We start from the raw sequence: 18,242 nt of genomic DNA, 5'->3' as shown, positions 1-18,242 counted from the left end.
AGAAATTAACTAACTGAAATAAAGAATAATTTACAGGGATTCAACAGTAGAGTAGAGGATTCCAAGAATCAAATCAAGGATTTGGAATATGAGGAAGCAAAAACCGCCCAATCAGCAGAGTAAAAAGAAAAAAGAATCCAAAAATATGAAGACAATTTAAGGAGCCTCAGGGACAACTTCAAATATACTAATTTTCGCATTATGGGGATGCCAGAAGGAGAAGAGAAAGAGCAAGATATTGAAAACCTACTTGAAGAAATAATGACAAAAACTTCCCCTAGCTGGTGAAAGAAATAGTTTTGCCTTTTCTAGAATGTCATAAATATAAGCATAATATAGTGGCTGTTGATTCTTCTAATATTGAAATTCCTAAACATAATGTCAAATTATTTCATTTAGAGGCTGTAGACTTGTTTGAAATATGCTAGTTTACATATCTAAGTTGTAGGTCTTTGCTTTTTATCACTTTGAATATTTCTTGCCACTCCCTTCTGGCCTGCAAAGTTTCTGTTCAGAAATCAGCTGACAGTCGTAAGGATGCTCCCTTGTAGGTAACTAACTGCTTTTCTCTTGCTGCTTTTAAGATTATCTCTTTGTCTTTAACCTTTGGCATTTTAATTATAATGTGTCTTAGTGTGGGTCTCTTTGGATGCATCTTATTTGGAACACTTTAGGTTTACAACTGAGACTATAACTTTGATCATGAAAAACCAAGCTAATTCTTAAAAGAAGAAATGTTGGTAGGCTGGGTTGTTCTTTTTTTCCTGGTAATTGAGTTCCTATTGTATTTTATAGATCTTGTATGCGTAATCCTATGGAAAATATTATGAAAATAGTGAAAGAAATAGGAGAGACTTTCTGTCAACACTATACTCAATCAACAGATGAACAACCAGGATCTCACATAGGTAAGAAGACAAAACTAAAGTTAATACAGCAATAAAAATAGACAGATTGTCCCCCCCAAAAAAGTAGAAATTCAAGTTTTTCCTTCCCTGCTATTCTTTTTTCTTTTCTTTTCTTTTTTTTTTTTTTTTTTTTTTTTTTGAGACAGAGAGAGAGAGAGAGAGAGTGGAGGTGAGGGAGGAGGGTTGGGAAAGAGAGAAAAACATTAATGTGAGAGACACATTAATTGGTTACCTCCCATTTGCACCCCAACCTGGGCCAGGGATCAAACCTGCAACTGAGGTACATGCCCTTGACCTGGAATTGAACCCCTGACTCTTTGGGCTGTGGCTTTAACAACTGAGAAGCCAGCCAGGGTTCCCTGCTTTCTTAATTTATCAGATTTAAGTTTATATGTTTTGTTCTTTAGTCCTTAACAGCTATGTTTTATTAACAAATTTTCCCTTTTTCCCCCCCTAAGACTTTGCTGTAAACAGACTAAAGCTTGCAGAAATTTTGTATTATAAAATACTAGAGACTGTAATGGTTCAGGAAACACGAAGACTTCATGGAATGGACATGTCAGTAAGTAAATTGCCTCTATCAGCCTCTAGCAAGGTCCATAAATCTTAAGCCTGGCCTGGCTGGCATGGCTCAGTGGTTGAGCATCCACCTATGATCCAGGAGATCCTGGATTCGATTCCTGGTCAGGGTACATGCCCAGATTGCAGGCTTGATCCCCAGTAGGGGACATGCAGGAGTCAGCCCATCAGTGATTCTCTCTCATCATTGATATTTCTATCTTTCTCTCGTTTCCTTTCTGAAATCAATAAATTCACATTTTAAAAAACATATATACTATGTGTGTGTGTGTGTGTGTGTGTGTGTGTGTGTGTGTGTGTGTGTGTATCTTAAGCCTGGAAGCAATGGGTTGTGAGGTTCTACAGTATATTGCATTGTGGAGGTCAGCGGTTAAGGGCAAACTTAGCCAAGATGACATATTAACTAAGTTGGCCTTAGTTATCTTTGGCACATCAAGAGCTAGTCACATCTAGGCAGGAATGTGAAATGTCTAAAATTCGTCTTTGGTGCACCATCAGTATCCTTTCCATTCAGGTACTGTTTTTTTTGTCCTTCATTCGCAGTTAGCTAATAATAAACCCCCTTCCCTCAAACATTAAAGCCAACTGATAATTAAAGTATTTGTCCGTACCTCCCAGGGATTTTAGAGGAATAAATTCTTGCATACTGGTTTTCTCTCTCTCTCTCTCTCTCTCTCTCTCTCTCTCTCTCTCTCTCCCTCTCTCTCTTTATCTATTTTTTGTTTTTTATTGATTTCAGAGAAGAAGGGAGAGGGAGAGAGAGAGATAGAAACATCACTGATGAGAGAGAATCATTGATCGGCTACCTCCTGCATGCACCACACTGGGATTTGAGCCCAGAACCCGGGCATGTGTCCTGACTGGGAATTGAACCGTGACCATAGGTCAATGCTCAACCACTGAGCCACGCCAGCTGTGCTGCACATCCCCATAATGGTTTTTAGACTCACATTTGATTGGCAGTTACATGTATTTAGAATTCTAGATTAACAGTCATTTTCCTTTGGCATTCAAGTCCAATGGCATTCCAGTTCTCATTATTGGTATGTGTCCTGTGTTTACTTTCTGGAATATTGATATTCTGTTTTTGTTTTTGTTTGTTAATCCTCACCCAAGGATATTTTTCCTATTGATTTTTAGAGAGAGTAGAAGGGAGGATTGCAGGGAGGGAGGGAGGCAGAGAGCGAGAGAGAGAGAGAGAGAGAGAGAGAGAGAGAGAGAAACATCGATGCCATAGAAACACATTGATTGGTTTGCCTCTCGCATGCACCCTGAGGGGGGCACAAGATCAAACCTGCAACTCAAAAAAAAAACAAAAACCTGCAACCCAGATACATACCTTTGACTGGGAATTGAACCCACTACCCTTCATCTGTGGGCCGATGCTCTAACCACTGAGGACCCAGCCAGGGCAATATCCTCTCTCTCTTTTTTTAAATTGATTTTACAGAGAGGAAGGAAGAGGATGTAGAGTTAGAAACATTGATAAGAGAGAAATATCAATCAGCTGCCTCCTGCACGTCCCCTACTGGGAATCGAGCCCACAACCAAGGTACATGCTCTTGACCAGAATCGAACCTGGGACCCTTCAGTCCCCGGGCTGATGCTCTATCAACTGAGCCAAACTGGTTAGGGCAATATCCTTTCTTTATAATAAAGTGCCTTATTGTGTCTTTTCATTCATGTATTGGACATTCTTATAAAGTTGTTCTTTTGTTGTTTTTTTAAATATATTTTTACTGATTTTAGAGAATAAGGGTGTGGAAGAGAGAGTTAGAAACATCAATGATGAGAGAGAATCATTGATTGACTGACTCGTACATGCCCCCCACTGGGGATTGAGCTTGCAACCTGGGCATCGAGCTTGCAACCTGGGCATGTGCCCTGACTGGGAATCAATCTGTGACCTCCTGGTTCATAGGTAGACACTCAACAACTGAGCAAAATTGTTCTTTTAATCCCAAATATATGTCCAGCAGTTTGGGGTCATTTTATTGCATTATTTCTTACATAATATATTGCCCACTGATTTATCTCACTGTAGATTTTATTTTTCAGATGAGGGATGTTCAGGATTATTTTTCTTCTCTTATTTTTCTTTTACTTTAAAAAATATGTTTTTATTGATTTTTAGAGAGAGGAAAGGAGAGGGAGAGAGAGATAGAAACATCGATTAGCTGCCTCCTGCATGCCCCCTACTGGGGATCAAGCCGGAAACCTCGGTATGTGGCCTGACTGAGAATCTAACCAGTGACCTCTTTGTGCTTGGAATGACATTCAACCAATTGAGCCACACCAGCTGTCTCTTCTCTTATTTTTGTTTTGTTTTTTCTTTTTGTTATAATTGTAAGGATATTTATTCAACTTTTCATCATTCAATCCTAATAAAGTTTTTTATTTTAGCTATATTTTAATTTCTAAGATCTCTTTCTTTCTCTCTGAGGTTATTAATTTAGATTTCTTTGAAGTTGTGTTCTGTTGCTTGAATTGTCTGTTTCCTCTGTGTTTCTTTTCTGTTTATTTTGATCTTTGTCTTTCAATGGGAGGTTTCCTCAAATGTTGGATCATTCTTAGATGTTTACTTTTACTTTTATTTGGATGAAGCACTAAAAATGAGACACTAATAAACCCTTATGTTGAAAGACATTTTGATTCAAAAGCTCTGTATGCAAGAGTGGAAATAAAGGTCCACCAGCCTTGCCCTAGTAATGTAGTTCAGTTGGTTGAGCATTGTCCCAAAAGTTTTGATTCCCAGTCAGGGCACATGCACAGGTTATGGGTTCAATCTGCAGTCAAGGCATGTGCAGGAGGCAACCGATAGATGTTTCTCACATCGATGTTTCTCTCTCTCTTTCTCTTCCCTCCCCTCCTCCTTTCCTCTCTCTCTAAAATCAATAAAAACAAATTTTAAAAAATAAAATAAAAGCTCACCAACCTCCGGTGATTATGTAGTATTACAGACCCTCAACTGTTTTGCTAATATTTTGGTTTCTCTAGAGAAATATCTGCTAATCTTTTACCTCACATTGCTGTGGTTGAGCAGAACAAGGAAGGGAAACTTGATGTCACAATTTAGTCTGCAAACTTCTACCTGAAACCTCAATCTTCTATGCCTTGTGTTCTCAAGTTTTGAGTCTCTCCAGTTCAGTTCTACAGAGAATAATTCTTTAGGTTCTCTGTTGGGATAGACTAGAGGCCTATCTTCTGACTCCTTAGAGTGGGGGTTGGGTAGGTATAGTTCTAACTACAACATACATCCATGTTGGCCCCTTGCCCAGCCACTGCTTTTATTCTGCCCGTGCCTTTGGTTGCTTTGTTTCTTTTCAGGTTCCATAGAGCAAATTTGTTTTTAGTGTGTCTCTTCAGGCCCTCATGTTTGACCATTCTACTTTATTCTTAGTAATTTGTCATCCTTCTATCCACTTCTAGTCTTTATAAATTTACTAGAGGCCCGGTGCACAAATTCATACATGGGTGGGGTCCGGCTGGCCCCGTCCCAGTTGGGGTTGGGGGCCAATCTGGGGTGCAGCCAGCTGCGGGGAGAAGCCTGGAGAAGACCCACTGAGTTGGAGCTGAGCATGGACCCCAGGCTTCTCAGGGAGGACGGTCTCAGCAAGGAAACAGAAACCAAGAGAAGGCTCTGCAAACAGGCCCTGAGCTCCCTTTGGTCGGGAGCTGGCATCTCTGTGTGTACATTAGACATAGCCCGGCACTCACCTTTGTCTGTTGGTCAAATCCATTGCATTGAAAAACTTGTTCCCCTTCTTCTCTTTGGGGCCTTACAACAAATACAGGCCAATTGGAAGACATGGGCCCCAGAGGCAGAGCCAGGCCCCACAATCACCCTGAATTTAGGCCTAAGACAACTGGGTAGCAATCTCCAGGGAACAAAACACACTGTTTTAGAGTCTTAATTCTCCCCTAAAATGTGCCCAGCTGCTCCTCTTTAGCTGGGATAGACTGAACTAAGGAACCAAAGATTGAGTTTCCTTTGAGGTGGGATCCACCAGGAGCCAGCTGGTGGCAAGGCCTCTCACAGGCAGCTACCTTACCCCTCAAGCTTGGTGTGCTCTGAGCCGGTCCGTTTCTGGTGGTCCTGGGTCCTGGGCTGCTGGTCTGGTGGCAGGTCCACAAGGTTTCTCTCTGTCACCTTCCTGGCCTCCCGAACAGTACCCTCCAGCCCAGCGCGCCAGGCAGCTGTTGCTAGAGACGGGACTCAGAGAGTGAAGGAGCTGGCCCGTGCCAAGAGGGACCCGCAGGTGGCCAGGCTGTGCCCCCCCACCTCACTTCTCAGTCTCGCTCACGTGGATTGGGCCAAAGCCTGCTGGCTGAGACAGGCGCCATGTGGGGAGAGTCACAGCGGGGAGAGGGGTGCCCTGACCTGCCAGCCTTGGTGATGGTCATCTCAATGCCCAGCTGATTGAATTTGTCCCACAAAGCCTTCATCTCAAGCTGCATGCTCACTCTGGCCACCTTCTCATTCTTTACCAGTGCCTTGGTGGTGGGAGCACAATTGGCCCTGCGGCCCTCAGGCTCTGCAGTGGCGCTGGTGGCAGCAACCAGTAGTTCCACTGTAACGGTCACTGGGCTTTTATTATATAGACTAGAGGCCCAGTGCACAAAAATTTGTGCACTCGGCGGGGGGGGGGGGGGGGGGAGTCCCTCAGCCCGGCCTGTGCCCTCTCGCAGTCTGGGACCCCTTGGGAGATAACGACCTGCTGGCTTAGGCCTGCTCCCAGGTGGCAGAGGGCAGGCCCAATCCCTAGGTGCAGTCCCTGGTCGGGCTCAGAGCAGGGCCGATTGGGGAGTTGGGGCGCCACCCCCTGTCATGCACAAAGCAGGGCGGATCGGGAGGTTGCAATGCCACCCTCAGTCACGCTCAGGGTAGGGCCGATTGGGGGGTTGGGGCACCGTCCCCTGTCACACTCAAGGCAGGGTCGATGGGGAGCTTGCGGCGCCACCCCCTGTCACGCACAGGACAGGGCCAATCGGGGTTGGGGCGCTGCCCCCTGTCAATCACAGGCAGGGCCAATCAGGGGGGTTGGGGCTCCATACCCTGTCATGCACAGAGCAGGGCCGATCAGGGGGTTGAGGAGCTCCCCCGTGTCACTCAGAGTAGGGCCGATAGGGGAGTTGGGGCACCGCCCCCTTTCACACACAGAGCAGGGCGGAACAGGGGGTTGGGGCGCTGTGCCCTGTCACACTCAGGGCAGGGCCGATGGGGAGGTTATGTCTCTACCCCAGGGGTGGGCAAACTTTTTGACTTGACGGCCACAATGGATTCTTAAACTGGACCGGAGGGCTGGAACAAAAGCATGGATGGAGTGTTTGTGTGAACTAATACATGTTAACACTGCTTCTGGTGAAGGAGCGGAGGGGAGAGCAAGAGAACCCTCCACTCTTTCGGCTCCGTGGGCCGGATAGAACAACCGAATGGGCCGGATAGAACAGCCGAATGGGCCGGATCCGGCCCGCGGGCCGTAGTTTGCCCACGGCTGCTCTACCCCGTCACACATAGAACAGGGCCCATAGGGGGCGGTTGGGGCACCACCCTCTATCACCCAAAGAGCAGGGCCGATCAGGGGTTTGGGGCGCTGCCACTGTCACACTCAGGGCAGGGCCGATGGGGAGGTTATGGCTCTACCCCGTCACACACAGAGCAGGGCCAATTGGGGGGGCGCCGCACCCTGTCACACACACAGCAGGGCTGATCAGGGGGTTGGGGAGCCGCACCCTGTCACACACAGAGCCTCAGGGCAATCAGGGGGTTGGGGAGCTCCCCCCTATCAGGCACAGAGCAGGGCGGATAGGGAGGTTGTGGCCCCGCCCCCTATCACACACAGAGCCGCAGGGCGATCAGGGGGTTTGGGCACTGCCCCCTGTCACGCTGATCCCGGTGCTGGGAGGCATATTACCCTTTTACTATATAGGATAGAGTCCTGGTGCATGGGTGTGGGCCGGCTGGTTTGCCCTGAAGGGTGTCCTGGATCAGGGTGGGGGTCCCCAACTGGGGTGCCTGGCCAGCCTGGGTGAGGGGATGATGACTGTTTGCAGCTGGTCACACCCCCTTCAGGGTAGGGGTCCTCACTGGGGTGCCTGGCCAGTCTGGGTGAGGGGCTGAGGGCTGTTTTCAGGCTGGCGGGTGACTGAAGCTCCCAACCGCTCCTTTTTTTTTTTATTCTGGGCCAACTTTAGCTCTGAGGCTTGGCTCCAGCTCTTAGGCCTCGGCTGCTGAAAGCAGGTATCTGGTTTGTTTGGGTTCTATAATCGAAACACTGTTTCACCTCCAACTCTGAGATCCTGGCTGGTTGAAAGCAGGTTTCTGGAGTTTTGTTTAGCTTCTATATTTGTAACAATGTTTCAAACTGCAAGCTCAGAGGCCGGCAGTGGCAGGTGGGGAACGTTGGAGTTCTCCGTCACTGAAGCAAGCAAGCCTCATGTTTGCTTCAGGCTGCCTGGCTGCCGGCCGCCATCTTGGCTGGCCGTTAATTTACATATTGCCCTGATTAGCCAATGGGAAGGGTAGCGGAGGTATGGCTAATTACCATGTTTCTCTTTTATTAGATAGGACTAGAGGCCCGAAATTCGTGTGAGGGGCTCAGCCTCATCCCTCACAGCCCCTCACAGCCCCTCGTAGCCTTGGCCAGCCCTCACAGCCCTGGCTTTGTCTGGAAGGTCATCCGGATGGTTGTCCAGAATTTCGTCTGGATGGTCGTTCAGCTGTTTGGTCTAATTAGCATATTATCTCTTTATTAAATAGGACTAGGGGCCCGGTGCACGAAATTCGTGCACTGGGTGTGGGGCGGGGGGGAGTGTCCCTCAGCCCAGCCTGCCCCCTCTCACATACTGGGAGCCCTCAGGCGTTGACCCCCATCACCCTCCAATCGCAGGGTCAGGCCTGGGCAGGGGACCCTCATTTCCCTCCATCACTGGTTCTGCCCCCAGCCCAGGCCTGATGCCTCTGGCCTAGGCGTCCGGCCCGGGCAGCGGGGACCCGCAGTGGCAGCGGGGGGCGCCGCGATCACACGGGCTCCGCCCCTGCCCCTGCAGGATGCCTCTGGCTGAGGCGTTCGGCCCAGGCAGCGGGGACCCTCAGCTGCAGCGGCCCCGCGATCGTGGGCTCCGCTTTAGGCCCAGGCAAGGGGCCCCTAGCTCCTGGGACTGCCAGCTTCGACCGTGCCCAGCTCCCATCGCTGGCTCCACCCCTACTTCCTGCTATCACTGGCCAGGGTGGAAAAGGCGCCTGATTCTCCGATCATGGCTGGGGGGCAGGGCAAAGGCGGCCCCAGGGCCGCCTTTGCCCTGCCCCCCAGTTCTTAGCTCCCCCCAGGGTTTCCGATCACTGTCAGTGGCAGGGGGCTTCTTCCTGCTTTCCCTTTCGCCTCCCTGCGTTGTACCTACATATGCAAATTAACCGCCACCTTGTTGGCAGTTAACTGCCAATCTTAGTTGGCAGTTAATTTGCATATAGCCCTGATTAGCCAATGAAAAGGGTATCGTCGTACACCAATTACCATTTTTCTCTTTTATTAGTGTAGATGGCTTGCAGTTACGGATGTCTCCTAGTTTTCTACAGAATAGATTCTGTTTATTATTCTCTTGGTTGATTTGCAGTGATATTTAAAAGAAGGATGGCAATAAACAGCCTGTTTAAAACTAAAAACTGATGTTGAATCTTAAACTCAATGATGAAACAAGAATTTATCTTAGTAAAATAACTCTTTCTCTGAACTTTTTAAAGTCAGCCATGATATTATAATACTTTTGATTTTAGTTTTTTTGATTAATAAGCCCTTATGTTGACAAACCACTGGTAATAAAACCCATTAAAAAATTCTTAGCGCTTTTCTTTTAATGGGAATATTGACTATTTTGTTATTTGCTCAATTTTCAAAGCAGGTTGTGATGTATGCCTCATTTAAATATATCTACCATTGAGCAGGATTATATAAGAAAACTCTTTACCAGTTTGAGAATTCAAATTTTTATCTCTGATAATCTAGTATAATATAATGTGTACAAATGATTTTTTCTTATTTCTATAGTCTTCTTTATAGAATGACAAAAGCTAAACTTGTTAGAAATATTAAACTGTGGTCTTTCTCTTTTCCAAGGTTCTTTTAGAGCAAGATATATTCCATCGTTCCTTGATGGCCTGTTGTTTGGAAATTGTGCTCTTTGCTTATAGCTCACCTCGTACTTTTCCCTGGATTATTGAAGTTCTCAATTTGCGGCCATTTTATTTTTATAAGGTGAGATGAAGACAGTTCTGTTTATGGTGTACCTCACGTAGAATTCTATTTATCTTAATGCTGAAGAAACAAGCTGTACTGATGTTTGGAAAATATTCACAGCAGTATTTTGAAAACACATATTCCTTTTGGGTGGAATCAAGGACAAAGGGGAGAGAATGAAGGGTATATGTAAATGAAGCCAATCTCACAAGGTTGGTTTTGTTTCTGTCACTGACTGGCGAATACAACCAGAAACTAAGTAGTTAACTTTGAATTTCCCATATTTATGAATGAAAATCATAATCCTGGGCTTCCTCTCAAGATGGCAGGGAAGTTCAATGCAGTACTCCCTTCCTCCCATAAGCACATGAAAATGACAACTGAAGTACAGAACAACCATCATTCAGAACCACCTGAAATCTAGCTGAACAGAAGTCCTATACTAAGTATATAAAAAAAGAAGCCACATTAAGACTGGGAGGAGAGGCAGAGATGCAGCATAGTCTGGTCCTCACTCAGTGGCAGTTAAAATCAGGAGGGATAGCTCTGCTGCAGAGGTTCCCCAGCCCCACACCAGGTACCCCAGCCCAGGGTTCTAATGCTGGGAAGAGAAGTCCCCATAACTTTGGCTGTGAAAACCAGTCTGGATTCTGACTGAGTGAGATGGAAGGCTGCTGGAGTCCTAGGCAGTTCCTCTTAAATGGCCTATGTATGGACTTACTTGGATTCACCTCTCTGGATTCCATTGCTGGGGCAGCAGTTCAAAAAGCCCCAGGGACATATGGGGAAGAACTAAATTGTCTGGCTTTGGGACAATGGTTGGAAGGATGGCTTTCTTTCAGACAGAAGTGCTGTCAGGCCATTTTTCCTTTGCTGAACACTCTCCCCATACAGGCAGCAGACAGGCTCCATATCTGGGTCTTCATCAGCCTGGCTAACACTGTTCACCCCACTCTGTTGATTCCCTGAGACTTCACCCCATACAACTTTCAGACACACCAAAGCCATTTCCAGTGGCTTTTCCATACAAATAGCCTGTTTGGGCTCATGCTGCAGATTCTCCTAAAATTTCTCAAAGGTGCATAAACCCCAAACAAGCAGTAGTCTGTCCTTGGCCTGCTCTGAACCTCTTGCTAAGTGGCCCAGGCTAAGCACTAGCAGCACCAGCTGGCCTTGGTTCATAACTTGGTCTCTCCCAGGCACCTTGAAGCCCAACAAGTAGCAGCCATCTGCAGATCGCTCTCTTAGCTCATGCCAGGTGTCCCCAGGCAAGGCCCAGCGGCAGCTAATCTTGGCCTGCACATCCTAGGAGGTCTCAGGGACAGTGCAATGAGTAGATAGCTTTAGACCAGGCCAAAGCACCACCCAACCGCTCCATGAGTTACACACTTAAGGAGCTGTATCAATGGGCACCAGAGTCTTGCTGAAGTGAGTTTTGCTCCATAGGTTTGGCCCCTGCACAGCAACTCCTGCACTGTAGTGACAGCCATTCTTGCAGCCAATCGGCCTTGAGGTAAATCCCTCCCTTTAACATGCCAACAGCAGTCAGGCTCAATTACAACAGGAGGGTGCATATAGCCCATAGGGAAGGGTGAACCTAGATCCCCCAGCTTGGGTAACCAGGGAGACTGTGCCATTGGACCCTACAGGACACATACTACATAAGGCCACTCTCCCAAGACTGGGAGACATAGCAGCTCTATCCAATACATAGCAACAAACACAGACAGCCAAAATGATGAGACAAAGAAACATGTCCCAAAACTCCAGAAAAAGAACTAAACAAAATAGAGATAAGCAATCTACCAGATCCAGAGTTAAAAATCACTGGTTATAAGAATGCTCAATGAGCCCTAGCCAGTTTTGCTCAGTGGATAGAGCATCAGCCTGTAGACCAAGGGGTCCCAGGTTTGATTGTGGTCAAGGTCCCATGCCCGGATTGCGGGCTCGATCCCAAGTAGGAGGTATGCAGGAAGCAGCCGATCAATGATTCTCATCATTGATGTTTCTGTATCTCACTCTCCCTTCCTCTCTGAAATCAATAAAAATAAAAAATACTTTTCAAAAAAGAATGCTCAATGAATGTAGGGGAAGAGTAGATGAACTTAGAACTTCAACAAATAGATAGGAAACATAAAAATGGAGATTGAAAACAAAAAAGAACCAGTCAGAAAAGAATATAACTTCTGAAATGAAGACTACAGTACATGGAATCAACAGGAGGGTAGATGAAGCAGAGAATCAAATTAGTGATTTAGAAGATAAGGAAGCACAATACATCTGATCAGAATAGCAAAAAGAAAAAAGAATCCCAAAAAATTAGGATAGTTTAAGGAGCCTCTGGGGCTTCAAATGTACCAACAATTCACCTCAGGGGCATGCCAAAAAGAGAAGAGAAATGTTGGGCCTCAATTACAACATGACAACTGGCCTCTACAAAGTACGCCGTGGAAATTAGCTGCTGCACTTGCACCTATAAAATGGTATAGTTTCAATTATAGCTCAAATAGTTCCATTTTTGCTTTACGAGGAACTCTCAATAAGACAGTGTTTGCTACTACCTGTGTGTTTGATCCCTTTGTGCTCCTATCAGGCCCCACGTTGGGCGCCAGATGTCATAAGTGTATCCCTCCACGTCCTGCGTGGTTCAGGTTTCGGGTCTGGAAGAGGAGCCGCACAACAAATGAAAAAGAAAAGACATGAGATAATTTGGGAATATTGGGGGACCATGCAAGCAAGTCCAACTCAAGAGGAAGGACTTCCACTGTGCTCAGGCCTCACCAAGCTTTTTATAGTGAGAGGTAAACAAGGTAGTGGTTACCATAGTTACACAGTTCTTGTGAGTTTCACTTGTTTTGACCATGGTTACACTTCCTGCATTTCCTCAGCCCATTAGCTTCCCAGATAAGATCTAGGGAGTGTTATAAGGTCAAACCTAATTATGCTAAGAGGACTGTGCCCTCTAAGCTGGGACTTGTTTGTGACTTTGCCAACAGGTCAGTCCGAGGCTTAACCCTATATCAGTTTCCCAAAGAGAAAGATCAAGGAATTGAAAGCCTATTTGAAAAAATGATTCCCTAACTGGTAAAGGGAATAGACATTTAAGTTCAGAAAGCACAGTAGCCCAAACAAGATGAACCCAAAGAGGCCCACAGCATAATTAAAATACCAAAGATAAAAGATAAAGAGAATCTTTAAAGCAGTTATCCACAAGGGAGTACCCATAGACTGTCAGCTGATTTCTAAATAGAAACTTTGCAGGCCCAGAGATTGTCACAAAATATTCAAAGTCATGAAAAGCAAGGATCTACATGCTTGCATCATGGTTGTGTATCAACCCATGAACCAAGAGGTCACACGGGTTCAATTCCCAGTAAGGGCACATGTCCTGGTTGCAGGCTCGATCCCCAGTGGGGGCTAGCAGGAAGCAGCCAATTGATGTTTCTCTCTCATCAATATTTCTAACTATCCCTCTCTGTTCCTTTCTCTTTAAAAAAATCAATAAAAACATTAAAAAAAAAAAAAGCTAGCACCTACAACCAAGATTATCCAACAAAGTTATTTGGAGTGGAAGGGCAGATTAAGAGATTCTCCAACAAAAAAAAGCTAAAGGAGTTCACCACCACCAAACCAGTATTACAAGAATGTTAAAAGGTCTTCTTTAAGAAGAAAAAATTCTAAAATATGAATAATAGAATGGCAATAAATACATAGCAATAATTAATACCAACAATTACTTTAATGCAGATAGATTAAATTCTTCAATCAAAAAATATGGAGACTGAATGGATAATAAAACAAGACCATTTCATATGCTATCTAAAAATGTAAATATTAAAATCACATTAAAATTCTAATGATAATCAGTATTAATACTTTTGTGTATATACTTACATTGTCCTAGATATTTACTCTTTTTTTGTTTTATTAATCCTCACCTGCGGATATTTTTTAGAAGGTGGGGGGGAGGGGAGAGAGAAACATTGATGTAAGAGAAACATATTAATCAGTTGCCTCCTGCATGTGCCCCGACCCAGGGCCAGGGATTGAACCTGCAACCCAGGTATGTGCCCTTGACCGGGAATTGGACCCTCTACCCTTTGGTGCACAGGCCGATGCTCTAACAACTGTGCAACACCAGCCAATTTAATTTTGTTTTTCTCATCACCATTTATGCCCTCTTCCTCTTCCACCCACCCTCCTTTCCCCAGCAGTCACCACACTACTGTTCATGTCCATGAGTTCTCTTCTTTTTCTTCTTCTTTGCTCAATCCCTCCATAGATATTTACTCTTATTAAAATGTAATTATAGTATATAAAAACAAAGTTCCTTCTAAATATATTATTCATTTTCTCCTTTTGAGCTATTAGGAAGAATAATATGAATTCAAAATAGCAGTGAATTCAAAATAGCAGTAGGCTAGGAACCCAAAACCTGACTTCTACCATTATTGGGCTGTTACCCAGTTTTCACCTATCATTGTCTTAATTTTCCATGTATAAAGAAAACATGAAAAACAAATATATGTGAAAGTATTTTGAAGATCTTAAAAACTCTTTCAGCCCTGACTGGTGTGGTTTAGTTGGTTGAGCGTTGTCCCATGCACTGAGATGTCCCCAGTTCAATTGCTGGTCAGGGTACATGCCCAGGCTCCATTCCCAATAAGGGGCTTGCAGGAGGCAGCTGATCAGTATTTCTCTCTCTTAGATGTTTCGCTCTCCCTCTCCCTTCCTCTCTAAAATTATAAAATCAATAAAAACATTAGCCAAAGAAATTATATGCATAATTCAAGGACACAGACAATAGTGTGGTAAAGGCTTGGGGTGGGAGAAGGTGCAGGCTAGAAGGGATCAATGGGCAATAAAGGGTACATCTGTATAACTTTCAACAACAATGATACATTTTTTAAAAAAACTTCAGTGATATCCTTGATTTTGTGTCATTAATAACAGAGCTATTCGTGCATGCAAGCCCACCCAGTCTAGAACTGATGGCTTGAGAGTGCATTATCTTCTCAATTTTCTTGTTACCAGGTTATTGAGGTGGTGATCCGCTCAGAGGAGGGACTTTCCAGGGACATGGTGAAACACCTGAACAGCATTGAAGAACAGATTTTGGAGAGTTTAGCATGGACTCATGATTCTGCACTGTGGGAGGCTCTCCAGGCTTCTGCAAACAAGGTTCCTACTTGTGAAGAAGTGAGTCAGGGCAAGGCTAATAATCCTGTCATTTTATAAAATAACTAGAGGCCTGATGCATGAAATTCATGCAAGAGGGGGCCTTCCTTCCCCCAGCTGCCGGCACCAGCTTCCTTCTGGCACCCAGGACCTGGGCTTCCTTCCAGCCACCGGCAGGCACCTGGGACCTGGGCTTCCATCACAGCCTCGGCTTCGTCCAGAAGGACGTCTGGTCTAAATAGCATATTATGCTTTTATTATTATAGACTAGAGGCCCAGCCCACAATTAAATCTTGAGGGTAGGGTCCCTAGGCCTAGCCTCCTCGATCAGGGCCATCTTCTGCCCGTTCGCCAGTCCCCAGGCCAAATGCTGCCTCCACCGTTGGGCTGTCAGGCTGTTGAGATCATCAGCTCATCCCCAGCTACTCCGGGGCTCAGGCCTACGGAAAAGTGGGTGCTGGAAACTTCACCTCCATGCGCGTGTGCCAGGCTGGCCACTGATAGAACACGCTGCCCGCTCAGGGCCATTATGTGGGTGCCACCGCCACTGCCGCTGTGGCTTGAGGCACTGATGGAGGCTGCAGGGCATGCCCGCAACCTTCCTGCCCTGGTGTGAGCGACCCCGAGCAGGCAGCACATTCCATCAGCGGCCGGCCAGGCACACACGCATGGAGGTGAAGTTGCCAGTGCCTACTTTCCCACGAGCATGAACCCCTGAGCAGCCAGGGATGAGCTGGTGATCCCAATAGCCTGACAGCCAGCCCAGTCTTCCTGCCACCCACCCCATTTCCCCCGTTCACCATCGCTGATCCAACAGAGCCTGCGGGTGGCGGGGGGCGGACCAAGAAGTGGTCAATGCCACCTCATGGCAACCAGTCATTTGGTCGTTCCGGTCATTAGGGACACTGGCTTATTATATATATAGATAGCTTTATCCTATATAATAAAGAGGTAATATGCAAATTGATCATCACTCCAACACATAAGATGGCCACCCCCATGTGGTCAAAGATGACCAGTGTTTCTGTACACAAGATGACCACCCCCAAACACAAGATGTCCGGCAGGGGAGGGCAGTTGGGGGCGACCAGACCGGCAGGGGAGGGCAGTTAGGGCCAATCAGGCCAGAAAGGAGCAGTTAGGCATTGATCAGGCTGGCAGGGGAGTGGTTAGGTGCAGTCAGGCAGGCAGGCAGGCGAGCCGTTGGGAGCCAGCAGTCCTGAATTGTGAAAGGGATGTCCGTCTGCCTGTTTAGGCCTGATCCCAGTGGGCAGATGGACATCCCTTGAGGTGTCCCAGATTGGAGAGGGTGCTGGCTGGGCTGAGGGACACACATCCACCACACACACACACACACACACACACACACACACACCCCTGCACGAATTTCATGCACCGGGCCTCTAGTTAAGATAAAATTCACATACCATACATTCACCTATATTAAGTGTACAACAAGCCCATGTTTTTTAGTATGAGCATAGATATATGCAGGCATCACTACAGTAAGTTTTGGAATATATTTGTCACCTCAACAAGAAACCATGCCCTTTAGCTATCACTTCCTTACCCTCTTTCTCTCCCCCCCCCCCCCCCCCCCCCCCAGTTCTAAGCAACCAGTAATCTACTTTCATTTGCCTATTCTGGACAATTCATATAAATAGAGTCATACAATGAATATATCATATTTGTTTGTGAGTTGGCTTCTTTCACTTAGCATGTTTTCAAGGTTCATCCATGTTTACCTACCAGCAATTCATTTCTTTTTATGGCTTATTAATAGTCCATTGCATGGATATATCATTTATCAATTGATGTACATTTAGGTTGTTTCCATCTCTTGGCTGTTATGAATACTACTGCTATGAACAGTCATGCACAAGTTTTTGTGTGGACATACATTTTTATTTTTCTTGGGTATATGTGTAGGAGTAGAATTGTTGGGCCATATAGTAACTGTTTAAACTTTTGAACTGTCAGACTATTTTCCAAAGTGGCTACACCATTTAACCTTCTCACCATCAGTGTAAGAAGATTTCAGTTTTTCCACATCCTATCCAACCCACTTATCTGTCTTTTTTATTCTAACCATTCTAATAGGCATGAAGTGATATGGTTTTTATTTGCATTCTTATGATGGCTAATGATGTCCAATATCTTTTCAGGTGTTTATTAACCATGTTATATCTTCCTTGGAGAAATATCTATTCAGATCCTTTGCCCGTTTTTAAATTGGGTTATTTATCTTTTTATTATTGAATTATAGGAATTCTTTATATATTGAAGATAGAACTCCCATAGCCAACATAAGATTTGCAAAACTTTTTCCCATTCTTTTAGTTGTCTTCTTGAGAGCTTGTTTGGAGGTTCTAGCAGGGGAGCGCAGCTACTCGTATACCCTTGACCGAAGACCGGTCCTCTCCTGGGGGGGGGGGGGGGTGGGAAGGTCGTCGTCTTCGACCGAGCGCGCAGCTTCGGGAGGGACGCACATGGATCGGTGAGGGAGGAGGGGGACACCCGCCTAGCCAGCCAGATCAGCTGAATCAACCCTGGCGATCAATGGGGTGACAGATGTCGCAGCCAGATCGCCCTCATACCCTTTTAGTTGTCTTCTTAACTTTCTTGATGAAATCCACTGGGATACAAAAGTTAATTTTGATGATGTCCAGTTTTTTTTTCTATTGTTGCTTCTGCTTTTGGTATATCTAATACACCAATAATTTCATCATTTTTAATTTTTCAAATGTCCATGTAAAGAATTAAATACTTCTTGTTAGTAGTATTTAGAATAAAAAGCTAAATCTTTGTGAGTAATACATACAAATAACACATTTTACATTTTTGTATCATGTGAGAAATTTAGATTTTTCTTCCATCTCTGTTATTCTTTTGTAACTCTTATCTTTTTATTCTTTGCTTTTCTGTGTCTCCTTATTTAATCTTTTTTTAAAAATTAAGCTCTTTATTGTTTAAAGTATTACATATGTCTCCTTTTTCCCCCATTGACCTCTCTCTGGCCACTCTTCTTCCCCCCCGCCCCACATGCCCTCACCCCCCTGCTGTCTTTGTCCATTGGTTATGCTTATATGCATGCATACAAGTCCTTTGGTTGATCTTTTACCCCCCACCCCCCACCCTATTCCCCTGCCTTCCCTCTGAGGTTTGATGGTCTTTTCCCTAATCCCAAACTACTGAAGGAACTGTCCAAAACCAGGAAGAACTTAAAAGAAAATGTTTCCTTGAAAATCTCTCTTCCATGTATCTTTTGTCTTTTGCAACATTGTGATTAATGGGGCAATCTTTAGTGTTCATCAATATTTCCATTATAGAGTCCATTGGGAAA

The 18,242-nt window shown here is 45.2% G+C and overlaps 1 protein-coding gene across 1 annotated transcript in view; it reads left to right on the top strand.

Moving 5' to 3' along the window:
* The window catches only part of RBL1 (RB transcriptional corepressor like 1), an 89,574-nt gene that overhangs the window by 28,413 nt on the left and 42,919 nt on the right, over nucleotides 1-18,242 (top strand). The window contains exons 10-13 of the mRNA XM_059706087.1: nucleotides 796-908; nucleotides 1,367-1,470; nucleotides 9,602-9,739; nucleotides 14,756-14,920. Of these exons, the coding sequence (XP_059562070.1) occupies nucleotides 796-908; nucleotides 1,367-1,470; nucleotides 9,602-9,739; nucleotides 14,756-14,920 (520 nt within the window). The remainder of the gene's footprint in view (nucleotides 1-795; nucleotides 909-1,366; nucleotides 1,471-9,601; nucleotides 9,740-14,755; nucleotides 14,921-18,242) is intronic.

The sequence above is a fragment of the Myotis daubentonii genome, chromosome 8 (assembly GCF_963259705.1).
Source record: "Myotis daubentonii chromosome 8, mMyoDau2.1, whole genome shotgun sequence".
In the NCBI taxonomy this organism is placed as follows: domain Eukaryota; kingdom Metazoa; phylum Chordata; class Mammalia; order Chiroptera; family Vespertilionidae; genus Myotis; species Myotis daubentonii.
The sequence above is the reverse complement of the archived record's forward strand: the minus strand, read 5'-3'. Positions and strand labels throughout refer to the sequence as shown.